Source organism: Epargyreus clarus, unplaced genomic scaffold (assembly GCF_041222505.1).
Source record: "Epargyreus clarus isolate Ecla_fem2 unplaced genomic scaffold, WU_Ecla_fem_2.2 ptg000019l, whole genome shotgun sequence".
NCBI lineage: Eukaryota > Metazoa > Arthropoda > Insecta > Lepidoptera > Hesperiidae > Epargyreus > Epargyreus clarus.
In genome coordinates, this window is record NW_027332227.1 from 8,601,354 (window position 1) to 8,616,469 (window position 15,116).

The window sequence follows — 15,116 nt, forward strand, 5'->3', positions numbered from 1 at the left end:
AATACCCCTGGTACGTAAATTTGTATGAAAATTCAGCTTCATTCATACGGATCGAATTTGCTGTACAAATCAACAGTGTGGGCAACGAAGCTCTATCGTAAACACACGTTCAACCACACCAGTTACAGTTACCTCAACGTAGCTACAAGAAGCTGCAGCGATGTTAACAATAAAATTACTTTGCAAACTCTTAACTTATTGCCGGCATTTTGTCGCTGCAGTGTGGCGTGGTTATGGTACGTCGACAACTCGACATAGGCACTAAGTTTCATCATTATTTTTAAACAGAAGTTGAGTTAGATAAAATAAATATTCTTGTTTCAAAGTAACTACTATTAATACGTTAATACTATTAATACATCCAATGCATATATTTATTTCGAGCTAAATTTCATCAGCCCAGGTAGTCCAAGTAAAGTTATGCAAGCTTGGGTGTGCTCTGGAGTCATATGAAAAGGGCACTTGTCTCGGTATCATCCGTTGTATTTCGGCTTGCAAACGTGTATTCATGTCCTCTGCTACTTGCGGATACGTTTGCGATATATCTCTCGTTTCGCACGGATCTTCTTTGATGTTGAACAAACACAATTTTCCTGAAATGAGAGAATAATTTGTTGACAAAATGAATAATGGAATAATGGTGACATAATGTGAAATTTTAAAAATGTGTAACATATACCTAATAATGCATGATGTGATTACTCGTAATAGTAAGAACAGTTGGAATGTATCCTTTGAGCTAATTTAAAATGTATTCATGTAAACACTGTTTTTTATGTTGGTAATCCGTTTAATAAATAAATAAATTAAAATTTTAATTGTTGGAGTCTTACACGTTACCTATACTGCTGTTTATTTGGTTATATTGGATATTGATATCTTATTCTTATTAAACTTATTTTTATTATGACACGAATTAATTACTTAATAGTTAGTTGTATCAGGCGTTGTTAAAGCTACTTAGCAACAATCTGTTACCAGTATGTATATGTAATATTTTAATCACTAAGTTTTATTACTTAATCACTAACCTAGTTAACGAACTTAATTAGTTAATTACTAAGATTATGACAGCGTTTAGCAATCAGAATATATATTTTTTGTTTTTATAAAATACTAGCAATCCCGGCAATCGTTGTGTTGCCATATAAATAAAAAAATGTTAATGGTGAACAACCCTTATCACTTAGGGGTATGAAAAATAGATAGTAGCCGATTATCAGACCTACTGAATATGCGTATAAAATATGGTGAAAATCGGTAACGCCGTTTCGGAGGAGTACGGTAACTAACATTGTGACACGAGAATTTTATTTACATTTCTGGTTTTGTATATTTGATAAAAGTAGCTAATGATCGTACATCTTTATACATCTACGAATTATTGTTTACACTTACCCTTTACTTTATCAGGATAACATATATCTTTTTTTGTGTCTTTATTACAGCTTATTTTTGTTCGATTCCTAATAACGTTGTCTTCTAAAGGAATTTTAATTCCAATTTCCTCTAAAGTAGTGTACACTTTGCTGTTTTTTAAGGTATCCACATACGATGGTGCTCTACCAATGATGCCTCTAAGATTTTCTCCTTGATGGTTAGCCATGTTTTGGGGAACGTTGCCAGTTACAAGTTTGAAATCTCCAGCGATTATTGAGGCAAATCCGTTGTAGTCGTCGATTTCAAACATGACATCTCTTTTTGAATCAGTGTTTGAAGTTATGTTCTCCCAAAGGTCAAGACCGTCGATAGCTGAGGGTGGTTCAGCGCCAGCCGCTTTGAGTAACGTTGGTACCCAATCCACTGCATGCATGTACCCATCCCACACGTGATTATTGGAATTTGTTAGATTTTGGCTCCATAAAAGCCCATTGACTCTTATACCTCCCTCAAACGGAGTCATCTTTATGCCCCTCAAGGGCCAATTTGATGCATAATTCATAAAATCTCCAGTTGTCATTCCTCCGTTATCTGATACAAACACGATTAAGGTGTTGTCAAGTATTCTTTTATCATACAATGCTTTTACAATGTCACCGACGCTATCGTCAAGCTTCTTCACCATAGCTGAAAGAAAAGAAAAATAAGTAATTTGCAAAATAAAAGCCCTTTCCCCCATGAAACAATATTAACATACCTATATAAAAAATTATGTATATTTAAATTTAAACAATGTCACCAATACATAATAGTATTTTTTAAGTAAAATTAATATGAAATACAACAAGTTTTTATATAGATTCATACAGGTACCTTCGTTATGTCTTACTATCAAGACCTATCAAGTACTTTCGAGTTTACACTAGGTATCCAGGTAATTGGAATTTTATTTATCAATAAAATAAAAATGAATTGATAGAGCAACCTGCATAAATCCTTCTCTGTGCTGATGCAACATGGCGCATAGCCCTGACATCTTCGGGCGGCGCTTGCAGGGTAGCGCCCCGGTTACCAGCGTGTGGAGCGTTGTGGGCCACGGTCAGAAACAATGGCACTTCCAGATTGTGACTCTTTATTACTAAATAATAAGAAAAACACGTATAAGTATTATAAAAAAGAAAATTATTAAAAATCCTTACTAATTTCATCGTTTTATATTCTTTGATATATGTACGAACAATTAAATCATGTTTAAGTATGCGATTATTATTGGCATCTCTTTCTCCAAAGCTTGAAGGTCGTTGAACCCTGTGTCATATGACTTTAGATGTACTACCGTTACACAATTTTCTGCCTAAAAAGCAGCGTAAGGTGTGCTATGTGTTGGTTTAAAGGGTCTGGTAAGGCGTTCCAGCTTAGTCCTCAGAGGTAGCGGCGCATCTGTGGCCGACCTCAAGTAGAAAATTAATCTTATCTAGGTTTGATTATAGACGTCCATGGGCGTCAGTAGCAGTGGCTATACATAAACATACAACCTGAACACACAAAAACAAACCTGATAAAGCTTCTTCAGTATAAAGATCGGTGACGTATTTATTAGACGTCCAATCTGCATCCAGGTTTCGGTGTAGATCCAATCCAGAAAGATCTCCAAAGGCAGTCTAAAAAATGTAATATTCTATGAGATTGAAGGTTGCTATAAAGGTTTTAACCATTGTTTTATGATCCATGGATTTTAATAGATAAGATAAATAGGAATATAGAGCGGACACTGATAAGACATTAACATCTAGAATTGATTAACGTTTGACATATATTTCAGAGTAACTTATTACCAACAGGTAAAAAGTCGTGGATGACTCTTTTCCCCTTGTCCGGTTGTATTGGTGCTATATCCATATTTTAATGTTTTTGGTGCTAGATCATTATAAAAATAGCTTTACTAATTTTAAATAGTAAATTTTTGCTACTCGTAAAAATAAATTGAACTCAATTATAAGATCGCAACTACTCGATAAGTTCATTATACAAGAGAAGTGGAAATTTTTCAATGAAAAGATGGATTAAGTGTTAAGTTAGTCTCGTTGATGAATTGTAAAGTTATTTGCTTGTGAACTTACCATGATATCTACAAAATATTCATAGTAATCAATATATCCCAACCTATGACCAAAATGTGTATCAAATCCACGAAATGTTGGCAAAAAGGCTTTGCGGGAATGGCCAACGTGCCACTTGCCCACTAAATGTGTTGCATATCCCAAGGACTTCAAATACTGAGGTAGTAGCTTCTCTTTCAGTGGTATACCTCTGTCTTCGCCGTTAGTTAATGGGAAACCTTGCATACCTGTAAATTATCAAATATGATTGCATTAATTAGTAGAATTGTCGTTAACTTCTCTTCGAGATCGCCATCAAAGGCCCTTCTCGAAGAGAAGTCACCTTACTGGTTTATCTCGCAAACAGTTTCGGGTTCAATCCCCGGTCAGACATACATAGCAAAAATTACTTTTGATTTCTGTTCCGGGTCTGGCTGTCTGTGTATTCTTATAGCAAATGGACTTTTACTTAATACCTTTAATACTTTTTATTTTACAGAAGTAACAAATAAATCTACAAGTAACTACCACTTAGAAACTTATAATGAACCCTAGATTGGATGAGATTTCTACCTGGGGTCGGTCACAAATCTATTGCTATCTTCAGGGATAAACGGTTAAAAAGATTTGTCTCGTCTTTCCTTTATCTTTCAAACAAGCACAAAAGTGCTAATTACTGTTATTGGGCGGTAACAGGGGTAGAGGCCTCCGCGAACCACGGAATGTTCTGCCACATGTATTGTTAGCGCCATTAAGTGTGTACTACGGTCAAATATCAGTATGTGTTTTCAAGTCATCATTGCGTTTTAATACCTAAAGTATGTGCGAATTTTCCCGTATAAAGAGCGGAGCGGGAGGGCGTGCATACACAATGAGTGTAATATCGCTCGAGCGCCACTCCGGAGTACGCCAGCAGGTCTATATTGGGCGTCATTATCTGATCCGAGCCGTGATAGCTCACATCATCCCGGCCCTGAAATTAAAAAAGCAAATGAGGCAAATGATCGCACACTGGGGTGCAATACTCATTTACATGATAATTATAACATTCAAAAATTGTACTACTTTTAAAAAATTGAAAGAAGTGAGATATTCTGAAGAGAATTTAAAGTTCTGACTTCACTTGTGAAGTGTACAAATTTTAAATTTCTGCATGTGATTTAGAGATAAAAGTATCCTTTGAAAATGAATTTAGTAGTTTTTAAGGTTAAATCATCAACAATCACAATCACAGGCAGATAAAGATATTAATAGTTTATATTTCGGTGGCTTTTAAATTGCATATTTATGAAATTACAAAATCGAGATGATTTTGAATTACACATAAACACTTGTATTTATTTATTTGTATAAATGAGTATCTAATCATTATACGTATAGTAGATCAGTATATCTCTTCTGGCACAGATAGCGCCATACATTGTTACTATGTTTGACCTGTAATAAAATCAGATATCTGAGTTTATTGACGTCGTATAGATTATTGTGTGTAATTTCTGTCTAAGAGTAAAGACGTAAGGAATTTATAATCTTTTATCAAAATAAATAAAGGAAAATTGGTAATATTTAAAATACATCTCATTCATCTATTATTTTCAATTTAAATTTTGTGGCTCAACTCCAGAGGCGCCATCCCCACACCTTTTACAGTCTTACAACAATAGTTTTTGGCGCTACTGTGTTCCTGTTTGAAGGGTGTTCCAAGTTAGTCCTCAGGGGTAAGATGGTATCAAGCCGCTGTCCGATAGGACTCTAATCGTATATGGCGTGACATTATTGGTGACATTACAGACGTCTATGGACGGCAGCAGGCACTTACCATCAGGTGGACTACTTCTGTGTTATAAAAAAAGGGGAATTCGGTGTTTTCCAGTTTATGATAGATCACTTCAGTAGGCAGTCACTTTAAAATTTCACAATGTATGTACTCCTATAACTGCTACAATAATGAATATTAATATACAATATAATTTTGAATTGATAAATAGTGTTAAATATTTTTAGTTTACATAATGTTATATTTATGAATTGGTTATTATTATTTCCTCAAGTAATTAATCAATGATCGTTATTACTAGTAGAATAAGGATACTCACCATATCATCTGCTATTATAACAACGATATTTGGTCTCTCTGATTTTATTATTGTAGTCTTGTTATATAGAACTACAGTTATAATAATTATTATCAATATTATAATCACCATACCATACAAATAAACTCTAGGCTTCATTCTGAAAAGTAAAGTGGTGACATTTAACAAAAAAGATTTAAGTAATTGAAATAACAGAAAGGCATTTTACAAATTTATGAAAAGTGGTGAATTTTTTTTTCATACGATATCATTTCTCTAATTTTTGATTTTTTTTCAAAAAATAAGGTAACAATATAAATAAAGTAATGAGAAAAATCTTTAATTAAAACGACATTTATAAATACTTAAGCTATTTGTCACATCGTGTTATTTTAGTCAAAAGTAAATTCGTAATAGAAAAAAATCGTATAATTAATATTACAATAATGGAATAGTAAAATGCACTACAGCTATTATACTGAAGTACAAATAAACTTACATTATTTATAATAAATAATATAGTGCAAACCAAACTGAACTAACAAACACGAGCGTTTACGATCGGCGTGTAACTAAATGATGAACGTGATATCATACTTATTACAAGTTATATCACCTAACTACATAACGATTCTTAACCGTCACTAATTATCTTTTTAAATATATTTTTTTTCTTAATTTTATTACTATAGAATAATAATTATTGAAAATATCTTTTGGAAGTAAGGCGCTCGAGTGGCAATCATGTTGATCCAAATATAATTATGACCTAAATAAGTCAGTTACCTAAGTCGTTGCACTCAGAAATAATACTTCTAGTTTTTGTAGTCCATTCTATAGCCGATAGATGGCATCGATGGATCAAATAGTAGAGTAGCCAAATCTACCAAAAGAATCGATCGACGACGCTTGAGTGCATCGGTCGATAAATGACATATTTTATGGCTCTAGACAACGGTCTACACACCACTAGTATTTCATGGGTATTTTACGAATATGTAGCGACATATTTTTTTTATTTAAAATAGGTTATTCACAAAGCACTTTTTGACAAGGTGTTTCGTTATGGAGAAAGAAACTCCATAACACACATCTTAAAAAAATATATTTTTTACAATGTTAAACTTAACCTAATGGTACATGTGGAGCTGGAACTACTTCAGACTACACCGTTCTAATTCGTATTCGTATGCGTATTCGTGAAATACTAGTAATACTAGTCATATTACTAAATGTACTAATAATAATTACGTTAAACTAAAAGGAAACAATTTTGATAAGCTAGAATTTAGAAGTTATGTTAATGAAATCATTTTTTTTATAAGAATGCTAATTAGTTAAAGTAGTTGCAGCTATAAATAGTGTACTATAAAAATGGTAAGTATGTGGTTTACGCGAATAACTGACTTGGCGGGGTACTTTACATAATACATATGTTAATATTATCATGCTTGCTTTAGATATATTAGTTAAATCCCCCAAGAGTATTTAAAACAATGCATATCGATAGGTAAATATGTAAGTATAAGAAGTAAATAATACTTAATCTTCTAGGCATGTCTCTATACAAAATAGTCATGATGAAGAGAGAGTTATGAAATTAAAAAAATATGAAAGACTAATATATAACGGCTCATTATCACAGACATGAAATATGTAGGCATAAAGTATGAAGCGTATCCACAGCTGCTTAAAAACAAATAAAACCAGTTGAAGTATCTGGCATTCATTGCATAATGTGTAGTATGTGTACACTGTAGTGTATATACTCGTAGTATTGCAAGGTTATCCTTATCACAGGCGCATCGATTTATTGTCCTTGTAGTTCCCGGACCAGAATAGGGCTACGGTATGTCCTGCCTGTCGTAAGAGGCGACTAAAAGGGGCTTTCGGGGTTGCGGGCGGCTATAGATGTTTCACATCAAAATATGCATAGATAGATCATTATCTGGTTATCTACAGTTGAGTAAGTCCCTATGTTAATAAAGTTAACGGTGATCCGTGCCGTATGATGGAGCTGGGCGAGAGAGATTGGGGTGTTTCAACAATCAGTCGCGGTCACCGTCACCTCAATCCTGTTTACGACGCCTCGTAAACTGTGATACTTTCAGGCACTGAATAAATTTTCGCTCATCCCTTACATTGTGGGTTATTTTGTTAGCTTACCCCTAAAATGAACAAAACAAAATAACGTTTGCTTTCGGTCCCGCCGTTAAAAGCGAGCTATTTTTAATATTGCATCGCACCGGCGACTCCAACGGTATAAAACAAAAGAAAATTTTTGTTTCAATATAAAGTTTCATACAGTAGTAAATTTTATTTTTAATTTTCATACGTACGTTTATTTTGGTATTGTGAATGTAAAGACGACCTATCCAAATACTTGTTCATATTGTTTGGCTACAAGACATTCATAAAGTACTCTTAATGGTATCATATATTTCACAAATTATTTTAATAGCTACCGTCTACGACTTCGCTGGCGTGGACTCTAGGTTATGCAGTATATAAATAATGGCCGACATAAATATACGACAGGCCTACCCTAATATATTACATTGTTATATAGGTTACAATGTTAAACTGAAATTAAAGTAAGATATGTTTTACTGTTCGAATTAATGTCCTTACATTTTGTCCGAATCTTTGTTTAAATATGTTAATGACGTTTCAGGTTTGGTCATGTTTCACGTTTTCGTGTTTGGTCAAATAAAATAAAATAATAATGTGCAAATAAAATATCATAGTAAAAATAAAAAAGTGCGTGTATCAATGTGTAATACGCGCACAAATTAAAACTATTACACAACAAAATTAGTAGAAACACAAAAAAAAATAGTGTTTAAGAATAACAAACTGAAAAGGCTACTAATCTAGTAATGTTGCCAAATTTAGCCTACATCCCTCCTACCATTTAGGTGAATTAGAGACTCCTTTATTAAAATCATTCAAGTCGTATGGGTTACAGTAGGGCGTGCTGAAGAATCAGATATACATATACATAGTACATTCTCGATATACGCTCTACAAAAAATTATCTTTCTACGAATCATTATATTCCCTCTCATTTCGCGCCTAAAGAAGTTTCAATCCAATCTTCTATATATATAAAAGAGATTTCCACGTATATAGTCACTCATCACGATATCTCTGGAACCATTAGAGCTAAAGACTTGAAATTTGGTAGGAATATTCTTTTCACCGAGTAGAGGTCAGCTAAGAACGGATTTTACGAAATTCCACCGTTAAGGGGGTTAAATGGGGGTTGGAAGTTAATATGAAAGTCCGTCAGTTTTAAAGCAAACTAGATGAAAATTGGTATTTAGCTTTCTGATTTAAAGTAATAAAAATCTAATCTAAGGGTTTTTCCAAAATCAACCCTAAAGGTGGTTAAATAGGGGTTGACAGGTTATTTTAAATTTTGCCATTTTGGAAGCCAGCACTATGAAAGTTAGCCATTGCTTTGCTGGTTAGATATAAAATAACTTTAGTTCTACCGTTTTTGGAAAATCAACCCCTATGTGGGTTAAATAAGGGTTGTAAGTTTGTATAGAATTCCCCCAGTTTTGATGTAAACGCTATCAAAATCGGTATTTAGGTTTTCGATTAAAAATAATTAAATACCTATTTCACCATTTTTGGAAAATCAACCCTTAAGTTGGTAAAATAAGGGTTAACAGCTTATTTTAAAATTTGCCAATTTGAAAGCCAGCACTATGTAAGTTAGCCATTGGCTCACTGGTTAGCTACAGTGGAACTATAATTCTACCGTTTAGAAAATGAACCCTTATTTGGGTTAAATAAGGGTTGTAAGTTTGTATGAGAGTCCCCCAGTTTTGATGTAAACTGTATAAAAATCGGTATCTGGGTTTCGATAGAAAATAATTAATCATCTATTTCATTGTTTTTGGAAAATCATCCCTTAAGTTCGTTAAATGGGGGTTGGAATTTTATTTCAAACTCCGTTAATTCGGAAGCAAGGACTATAAAAACTTGCATTTGGCTTTCCTGTTAGAAATAATAGAACTTTTTAACACCATTTATGGAAAATCTACCCTCAAGAGGGTAAAATAGGGGTTGTAAGTTTGTATGAAAGTCCTCCAGTTTTAATGTAAACTGTATAAAAATCGGTATTTGGGTTTTCGATAGAAAATAATTAAACACCTATACCATTATTTTTGGAAAATCATCCCTTAAGGTCGTTAAATGGGGGTTGGAATTTCATTTCAAACTCCGTTAATTCGGGAGCGACCACTATGAAAAATTATCATTACAATCAATGAAGCATCTGAGTCACGGTTTTTTTTAGATTTTTAGATTAACCCTTAAGACTGCTATAGAAGGGTGTATGCATTATGCCTTTCTGTTTACACATCTGTTTCAGCATTTTAGCAACTCAACAATCAACCACCATTAGGGTACTATTTTTTTTATACTATAAAAGTAGACGACGAGCATGCAGTCCACCTGATGGTAAGTGGCTATGGACATCTGTAATCAACCCCAGATAGGATTAGATATTCCTACCTGAGGTCAGCCACAGATGCGCCGCTACCCCTGAGGACTAAGTTGGAACGCCTCGGAAAAGTCTGTCTCCCTTACCACACCCTTAAAAACGGAACACAGCAGCGCCTAACACTGCTGTTATTAGGTAGAAATAGGTGTGGCGGTGGTGCCGCCGGAGTCGAACCACAAAGGGTTCTACCACCTTTAGAAACCTATAAGTAAAGGAAGATTGTTTAAAAACCGTTGTTGAAGTTACTTCCTATGGCGTGTCTGGAAAAAGAACAGAGTGCAGAGAGGTTTAGTGTAGGGTGAAATTCCACGGGCCATCGTAACATATATTTTTAACATGGGAATGTATTACGCGTGTTGAAGTGCACATCGACGGTTTTTTAGGGTTCCGTACATAAAGGATAAAAACGGAACTCTATTACTAAGACTTCACTGTCTGTCCGTCTGTCCGTGTGTCACAGGGCTCTATCTCTGGAACCGTAATAGATAGACATTTGAATTTTTTACAGAGGATGCATAACGGTGGCCGCTATAACAACAAATACTAAAAATAAAAAAGTTGAAAACAAAAAGGGGTCCCCATACAACAAACTGCTGTTCGATATTTTTCCAACTAACTTTTAAACCGGTAGAAGTAGACAGTTGAAACTTTCACAAAATGTGTAAATAAAAATTTTAGTTGTACGGAATGCTCAAGGTGCGGGTTGGACTTGCACTTGGTAAATTATTAGTAACGCGCAGACCCGCGGGCCACAAGGAAAAGTCGCGGGCCATACACCACCCGTGGGTGTCGGCTTGCCGACCGCAGGTGTTGAATTAGCTTTCAGAAATTTGATGATAAAGTATTTATTGATACATATGTACATAGGAATGTTTTTGAAATTCTACTAAGGAGGTAAAAGAAGTGTTATATGTATATATACGGGAATCTTTTAAGTTCGAAGTTAGAAACGTAAAATTTCAGATAACGTCTATTCAGACAAATACACGACAACGTGGACGGGTGCAAATTTCATATATGATAATGCGTAATTTTGGTATACTGATTAGGTCCATCGCAACTACTTTGGACACACTGCGTGCCAACATTTTGTCCTGCCGTGGGGTATGGTTGTGGTTATGCGTGGATTAGTGATGGTTATGTGATAGACACATAGACCTTGGATTAAAATTTTTGGGCTAGAACAGGGCTACAGTATCCCCTGCCTGTCGTACGAGACTAAAGGGGGACTTCGGGAGTTGCGGGCAGCAAGAATGGGAGCTCTAACCGCCCAGCCAGCTACCCTGGAAAGAACCACTGTATGTAAGGCCGCATATAACATGGACGGTTCCTATGGAATAGAGTAAATTGGGAACGCATCGTACGACACAGTACCTCCATGGTGATGTGGAAAGCTGTATTATTTATTATTTTAATTCATATAAATCGATAAGACCCTAAGTAGTTAACGGTGTGTTGATTTCGTAAAATCCGTTCATGATAAATAATTAGGCAGCTAGATAACACAATTTAATATTTCTTTTACTTGGCATGTATATTATGCCACGCGAAGCGGGCGGGTAACGGCTAGTAAATAATAAAATATGAATCTACTAATATGTTTTGTGAAGTTTTGTTACATTTCCCTTCGCAAAAATTACATCTATGTGACATAATTTATGTTAAATAAAAAAAAATCATGACTTACACGCATTTAACTGGTTTGTAAAAAGGTAATTAGCTGCAAATTGGGTTATTTTAGGATTACGTAAACAAATTATTCCAGATTTGTGCCACAGTTAAATGACACGACGCGTGCAGAAAAATGTTTGCACGGGTGAACATAGGCAGTTTTTTGGTGCGGTAAGCGGAGCGCTTACGTTACATTAGAAAGATAAAGCTGTATTTATATCATTTTGCACATGTTACAAAATTGTTTGCATGTTACAAAGTTGTCGTATGGGTTTTAGGGCGTGCCAAAGAATGAGACATACATACATACATTCTCGTATATAGGTTCTAAAAAAATTACCCTCCGCAGTCGGGTAACAAACATTACCTTTTCCTCTCATGGCGCACCTAAAGATGTTTCATTTCAAGAAATAATCAAACATCTATCTACTCACATTTTATAATGGAGTTTTTTTCTCTTTTCAGTGAGTGTTAATTCCTGTTATGTTTTTAGGTACAGGCAATTAGCTGTGAATTGGGTCATTTTAAGATTGTGCAAACAAATTATTCCAGATTTGTGCCAGAGTTAAATGGTACGACGCGTGCAGAAAAATGTTTGCACGGGTGAACATAGGCAGTTTTTTGATGCGGTAAGCAGAGCCTTTTTTTATAACGTTATAATAGCGAAGTTTAAGGTGTATTTATATCATTCTGCACATGTTACATACTTAGTAGGATTTATTAAAATTTCAATTTTGGAAAAGAAACAATTATAAACTGTTGGAATTCCCAGAATAGTAATTTATATGATGGTGTTATCCAACATATTTTTTGTAACGTTGATTTATATAAGCCTCGCCACCAACGCTGACGCGTATTAATAGACTTCACACACCTTCGGAAACTTTTTTAAGAACTCTTACGTGAACAGGTTTCCTTAAAACTTTTTTCTTGTTATGCAAGTGATAATTAATTTGTAATAGCCTCATATCTTTCATAAATCTGAGGTTTAAACCTCGGACCTTCAATCGAGAGGATGAGTTTCTAACCACCAGGCGATCACTGTTTTAGTACAAAAAATAATAAACAAAAGAGCTCGCGCATAGAATGTATGTAGAGTACTTTGTGCTCGATTTATCACAAAAACGGGGGAATTCATTCTGTTGTCTATCTCCAGTCTATGTTGACGTATGGGTATTCAGCTGTCAGCGCTGCGACGGGGATTAATTGAGCCGAGAAAGTTATTGCAGAAAAAATGCCGCGGTGACGCTAACGAGCAATTTAACCTACATCAGCTTGCTCAGTGTTACACATTTAGCAAGGAACAAAGAATAATCTGTCAATAGATAGTGTTATAGTTGTAAAGGCCGTAGCAAAGATGCGAAATGAACATGATTGAAGTAAGTATCATCTTATACTCTGGAGGCATCACGGCCATAGGTATTTCTTATAACGGCAGTGGTAAGCGCTGTTGGTTCATATAAAGGAAAGAGATGCTTGTCCAAAGCGTTTCAACTTAGTCCTAAGGAGAAGCAATCCATTGCCGACATCAGGCAGGAATCTTAGATAATCTGGTATTAATTACAAAAGTTCACGGGTGTTAATAGTCACTTACCACGAGGAAGGCGGCAAGCTCGTCTGCTACTTCTTTATTATAAAAAAAATATAGCAAAACGATATAGACCTTAAAGCTAGATATAGTAAAAAAGGAAAACGTAGTAATCAAAAGACGGGTTGTTATGAAAGGGAGAATCGTTCATCCGCTCGTCTATGTTTAGTCTGTTGACGGATGGGTGCTCGGTTGTCAGCGCCTCGTCGGAACTAATTGAGCTGCGGCGGACATTGTGAACACAGTTATGTAACTGTTCCTAGTGTCTTGGTATTGTTATGTCACGGTACTACGTAATAATACGCCTTTTGGAATAGTGTTTTAAAAATTAGCTACTGTTTTTGTAACTTACGGTTTTTGTAATTTTTTTATTAATTTATTTATATGAGATCTAAATTTTTTCGTAAGGGTAGTATCGCTTATGTAGTTTACATAATTTAAATTTGATGATTGATTGGTGCTTAAAATTAGGAAACCAGATATCCAGTCTTTACATATATCTCGAAAATAACAGTATCTTATTATACTTAATGATGAATTAGATAAAATATAGTTAGTTATTACTTTCTATGTTTTTCAACCATTTCGAATGAATTGAATAGTGTGTACATTTTCAGAACTATTTTGTGTATAAAGTCCTAAAATGGATCAGCAAACATAGTAGCAATAAATTTAAAACGAAACCGGCTTACTAGCACGAGGCGTGGACATGGATATTCTCCTATGAAATGTGGAACGTAAAAGTAGATACAAAAGCGTTGAGCGCGTGTGCAGTCATCTATTGCATGCGCTCCACTAGAACTTTTAGCAGTATAATCCTAGCACCCTCTCGGTTAAATCAGTCTTAGGTAAAATCTAAGGTTATCCAAAACGGAGTTCCGAGAAAACGTGAACGTGAACGAGCTTTGGAAGGTAGAGCCCTTTGTGGTTCAATTCCGGCAGCACCACCGCCACACCTTCCTGCCGCATATCAGCAGTGTTAAACGCTGTTGCGTTCTGGTTTAAAAGGCGTGGTAAGGGAGATATACTTTTCCGAGGCATTCCAGCTTAGTCCTCAAGGATAGCGGCGTATCTGTTGCCGATTTCAGGTTGATTACAGAAGTCCATAGGCTGTAGTAGCTACGTACACTCAGGTGGACTGCATGCCCGTCTGCTACTCCTATAATACAAAAAAAAAAAACTAATGAACCGTTTATGTAAAAAATACATTTTATTTAACGTATGTGTAATAAATAAATACAAGCCAGTTTTATAGTCAAATGAATAAAGTAGTTTAGTGATATGATAAAATTAATTACAATTTACTTCTCATTAAAACAACTGATAGTAACGAATGAATGCCTAAGGCTCGCTAATTAGTCGGCTTTGTATAGAAATAATTTAGATTATTTAGATGTCTAATGTAGAAAATTCTCATATACCTTGTATTAGGGTAAAGCGTGCACATATTTGTATGTCCGTCACGCGTCGCATTTGGAGCCCTCCTCTATATATATTATTTCAAGCAATCCTCTTGTATTGCGCGGGAATACCTTATGTAAACATAGATAACAAGATTTATTAAAAAATTCAAATATCTGATAAGAATTTGGTAGGAATGAAGGTACAACTATTTAGGCCTCTACATTGATATATTTCAAAGATTTTTATTTAACTATTTACCTACTAGATAGGCTCCCACTAGATAGTATGTGCGTTATTCTGTTATAATAGTCATTTTTATTTCTTTAAGAAAAAGAAACGCTTTTTATACGTGACAAAGATCACGCACGTACGAGTACATATCT

General features: G+C 34.8%; 1 protein-coding gene across 1 annotated transcript; it reads right to left on the minus strand.

Moving 5' to 3' along the window:
* Window positions 1-255: 255 nt before the first annotated feature.
* Window positions 256-6,123, minus strand: LOC140750194 (arylsulfatase B-like). Its single transcript, XM_073083590.1, has 8 exons — window positions 6,054-6,123; window positions 5,576-5,714; window positions 4,293-4,452; window positions 3,501-3,727; window positions 2,936-3,041; window positions 2,366-2,518; window positions 1,399-2,067; window positions 256-593 (listed from the first exon to the last, which is right to left on the minus strand). Exons 2-8 carry the CDS (start codon window positions 5,711-5,713, stop codon window positions 385-387), a joined length of 1,662 nt encoding a protein of 553 aa, XP_072939691.1. The 5' UTR covers window position 5,714; window positions 6,054-6,123; the 3' UTR covers window positions 256-384.
* Window positions 6,124-15,116: the final 8,993 nt, after the last annotated feature.